This window comes from Monoraphidium neglectum (assembly GCF_000611645.1).
Source record: "Monoraphidium neglectum strain SAG 48.87 unplaced genomic scaffold scaffold04473, whole genome shotgun sequence".
Taxonomy (NCBI): domain Eukaryota; kingdom Viridiplantae; phylum Chlorophyta; class Chlorophyceae; order Sphaeropleales; family Selenastraceae; genus Monoraphidium; species Monoraphidium neglectum.
The window spans coordinates 1-4,430 of record NW_014009156.1 but is presented as its reverse complement, the minus strand read 5'-3'; the positions used below and the strand labels follow the sequence as shown (position 1 = coordinate 4,430).

At 66.9% G+C, this 4,430-nt stretch overlaps 1 protein-coding gene across 1 annotated transcript; it reads left to right on the top strand.

Moving 5' to 3' along the window:
- Nucleotides 1-140: 140 nt before the first annotated feature.
- On the top strand, nt 141-4,426 carry MNEG_14421 (DNA repair protein REV1; the record flags this gene model as incomplete). Its single annotated transcript, XM_014037107.1, has 11 exons — nt 141-160; nt 399-465; nt 783-1,065; nt 1,156-1,401; nt 1,795-2,228; nt 2,484-2,669; nt 2,881-2,974; nt 3,259-3,320; nt 3,697-3,885; nt 4,144-4,290; nt 4,421-4,426. 11 exons carry the CDS (start codon nt 141-143, stop codon nt 4,424-4,426), a joined length of 1,734 nt encoding a protein of 577 aa, XP_013892561.1.
- Between the last annotated feature and the right edge of the window lie 4 nt (nt 4,427-4,430).

The following is a 4,430-nucleotide window of genomic DNA, read 5'->3' as shown; positions in this document are numbered from 1 at the left end:
GGCTAACGGGGGCGGGGGCAACTGGGGCCGAGGTCAGGGGCAAGTGGAACGGGGTCAGGTCGTACTGGGGAGAAAGACCTTTGAAACAGCAGCCGGGTCAGGGGCCAAGGGGCTGTTGTGGGACGAGGGCGTCGTCGGGCATGTGGGGTTGGGCCAACGCGTGGGGACGACAGGGACGGGAGGTTTGTTGGGGTGGGTGGCCCGGTGACGCAATACTGTACTGGTGGCGCCGTTGTGCGTCGCAGGCGGATAGACGGCGGCTCCAGCGTGGCTCCTGTGGAGCAGCAGGCTCGATTTGGCGCCGACTGAATGGCAGGGCAACCGCCAGCACCTTGCCGGACCCCTCTCATTGCAAACCCCCTTATCCCGTTTTCCCTTCCACCTGCCTGTGGACCCAGAAAGCCCGTGGCTATCGTGCGGCCCGAGTGGGTGGTCGCCTCCCTTCGCGCTGGGCAGCTGCTGCCGGTGAGTTGCCCGGCAGCTTCCCACCTCCTCCCACATCTCCTGGCACCACACCGCCCAAGCTCCCACCACGAAACCCGTATCAGGGTTTCCTTTGGAGCCCTGCTCTCCAATTTTGGCCTGTGTTTGCCCTTTTGGCGTGGTACCCCTGGCCTGCCCCACTGGCGCCTCGCCAGCGCTCCGCCCGGCGCACCGCCGGCTTCTTGCATGTGCGACGCAAGCCACCAGCCGTCCGTTCCATCCATGGTCCTCCTGCCCCCGCCCCCGCCGCCACCGCCACCCCGCTGCCACCCCGCTCCCCCTCCCCCTGCCGCGGCCAGGTCAAGGACTTTGCGCTCGAAACCATCAGGGACGCCCCCCACCAGCGGCGGCTGACCGACTTTGCGCGCCACCAGGCCGCGGGCGTCGTGGCTACAGAGCTGTACCCGCGGCTGCAGCGGGAGCAGGAGGGGGAGGCGCGGCAGCAGGGGCAGCGGGACGAGCAGGGGGGAGAGCAGCAAGGGCAGGAGGGGGAGCAGGGAGAGCCGCAGCAGCAGCAGCAGCAGCAGCAGCAGCACGAGCAGCAGCAGATGTTTGACGAAGGACGACTGCAGCAGGATGATGGTGGGGCTCATGGCAGGGAAGCTAGCCAGCAGGAGTGGCTGGCGGGCGACGGCGCAGATGGGAGACATCGGGCTGCGCCTGATGGTGCAGACGGGAGCCAGCAGCAGCAGCAGGAGCAGCACCATCAGCAGCAACAGCAACAGCAACAGCAGCAGCAGCAGCAGCGGCAGTCGCCGGACCGGGCGCTGTCGAGGCCGCGGCAGCTCGCGGCCGCGCAGGCGCTTGCGGCGCGGCTGCGTGCTGACTGTGATGTCTTGAAGATGGCGCCGCGCACCACGGCGGACGACCCGGATTTCATGGCGACATACTTCAGGTCGTCGCGGCTGCACTGGATAGGTGGGTTGCCGCGCGCCTGCGCACGTGCGTGCGCAAACTTTCACGTGTGTGTATGGATGTGTGTGTGTGCAGGCGCGTGCGCATGCGTGTGTGTGTGTGTGTGTGTGTGTGTGTGTGTGTGTATGTGTGCATGTGTGCATGTGCGTGCTGAATGCAGGCACGCAAATGCGAGTGTTTTTGCGCATGCAGTGGGGCCTTCTTGGTGGCATGCAGGGGATCTCGGCTCACACGCGTGTGGTTTGAGAAGCGCAGATCGGATGCAATCATGCACAGACCATGATAAACCCCGTGCGACACAGGCCCTCAGGCTTCGCTCATCCTCTTTCTGCACCTGACCCACCAGCTGCCACCAACGACCGCTTGCACCCGACAACCACGCCGCCCATCCCGAAGGCTGCTGGAAGGCACGACTGGAGTCTGCCATGTCAGCCCCGACCCTTGACGCCGGCCCGAGCCCCATCCTGGTCGGCCCCCGCGCCGCCGCCCCCGTCCCCGCCGCCTTCGCCGCCGCCGGCCGCCCGCACGGCGCGGCGTCGCGATCGCCATCCACGGCCGCGGCGCCGAGGGAGCGCGCCATACTGCACCTCGATATGGACTGTTTCTTCGCCGCCGCAGCCGCCGTGGGCCGCCCCGAGTTCGTCGGCCTCCCCCTCGCCGTCTGCCACAGCGCCAGCGAGCGCGGGAGCGGGGAGGTGTCGAGCGCGAACTACGAGGCGCGCGCGGCAGGCGTGGGGGCGGGGATGTTCATATCCGAGGCGAAGCGGCGGTGCCCGGAGCTGGTGGTGGTGCCCTACGAGTTTGACCGATACGAGGATATCTCGATGGAGGTCTGCAGATCACACGTCATCATCTCACGGGACGCCTGCAGACCTTAACGCGCTCAATTGTGTGGGGGTTTGTGTGCTAGTGTGGTAGTGCCAGCAGGGCGAGGGGCTTCTGGGGCTGTTGTTTTTGGTGCTGCCGCCTGGCTGGCAGCAGCTCATGCCCCGTGGGCAGTGGGGCAACAGGCACGCGTTTGTTGCACATCTGGCCCCCCTCATGTCCGCATCCTTCGTGGCCCCTACACTAACCCCCCTCTGCAGGTGTACCGCATCCTCATGCGCACGACATCGGCGGTGCAGCCCCTCTCCTGCGACGAGGCGTACCTCGACGTCACCGGCCTGGGTGACCCGGAGGAGATCGCGGGGCGCGTCAGATCTCAGATCAAGGCGGCGACCGGCTGCCCGGCCAGCGTCGGCATCGGGCCCAACCCCCTGGTCGCCCGCCTGGTGAGGGGCGACGTCTCAGCCCTCACACACTTCCCCTGTGTGTGCCTCTTCACCGCTCCTGGCTTGTCACCATTACAACCCTGCCCTGTGGCTGGCAGCCCGCTTGCGTGCTTGCTGCCTGAGCCGGGCTGTTCCCTTGGCTGCTTGCAACCCCATCCTGCACACAGCGCCGGGAGCGTCACCAGCTTGCACGCTCCGTGTCACCCGGCAGGCCACCAAGCGCGCCAAGCCCGATGGGCAGTACCGGGTGACGGGTGACAGGGTGCTTGACTTCACGGCGGAGCTGCGGGTCGACCAGCTGCACGGTGGGCTGTCGGGGGGTTACCCGCCGCGACTATGGGTGTTCAAGCGTGCTCTGTTGCAACGCTCTTCTGAAAAGTTTCCGTGCACAGGGGCACAAGTGGCTCAAGCGAGCGGCCGAGGAAACCAGCGCCTGCCTGCCAGGCTGCCAGAGGCAGCTGGGCCTGCGTGGGTGTGCGGACAGCCGCGGCACCGTTGGCCCACGGCCGCATTTCACCTGGCAACACCCTTAACCGCCTTGCTCCACCTTCGTGCCCCCGTCTCCCTCCCCCCCACGACCCTGCCCCAGGTGTGGGGTGGTCCATGGCGGGCAAGCTGGCCAAGGAGCTGGGCATCACAACGGTGCAGCAGGTGGGGCGGGGCGGCGCTGAGCTGCCAAACATACGCACACATTATTACATACACAGACGATCACAAGCGCACGGTTTCAAAGGCACACTTCACCATCACGTGCACACAAACGCACAAACACACACACACTCTCTCTCTCTCTCTTTCTGCCTTGCATAAACGAGTACATGCACGCGCGCGCAGACTCACACACACGCACACAAGCACGCACACGCTCGCGCATGCACGCGCGTGCACGCACGCACTCGCACGCACCCATGCACGCACGCACGCACGCACTCGCGCGCGCATGCACACACACACACACATGCGCACGCACAAACACACGCACACACACACACACACACCAACGCACATCCCATCCCACCGCCCCCAGGTCCGCGCCTGCAGCAAGGAGGTCCTCTGCCGCCGCCTCGGCCAGAAGGCCGGCTCAGAGCTCTGGGCCCACGCTCACGGCCGCGACGACAGGCCTGTGGAGCGCCCCGGGCCGCGCAAGAGCGTGGGGGCCGAGGTCAACTGGGGGGTGCGGTTCAGCGCCCTGGAGGACGCAAAGACGTTCTTGAGGGTGAGACAAACGGCTGATTGGATTCGTCCTGCCTTGGCGGGTCAGTATATTACGTTGCTCTGGTTGCGAGGGGTCGGCTGTCGCTTTTTGGGGCCGCCTCAAGACAAGCGGGTCGCGGCGAGACGCCCGGGACAGCGCGCCGGCCGTTGTGCGTACCCCGTGGCGCGCGGCGCGCCTGCGGCCCGGCCACGACATCTGACGCTTGATATTGTTTTCCAACCTTTTGATATGATGTTGTGACCTGAACACCGCCCTCAGGGCATTGCCGGCGAGGTCGCCGCCCGCCTCGCGGCCGCGGGCGTGCGCGGGCGCGCGCTCACGCTCAAGGTGAAGCGCCGCCAGGCGGGCGCCCCCGAGCCGGCCAAGTTCATGGGCCACGGCATCTGCGACAACGCGAGCCGCTCGGTGACGCTGGGGCGCTGCTTCTCTGGGGCGGACGAGATGGCGGAGCAGGCGGCGGCGCTGCTGGCGGCGATGCAGATACCGCCGGAGGAGCTGCGGGGTCTCGGCATCACGGTGGGCGGTTTGGGTGGAGATGTGAAGGG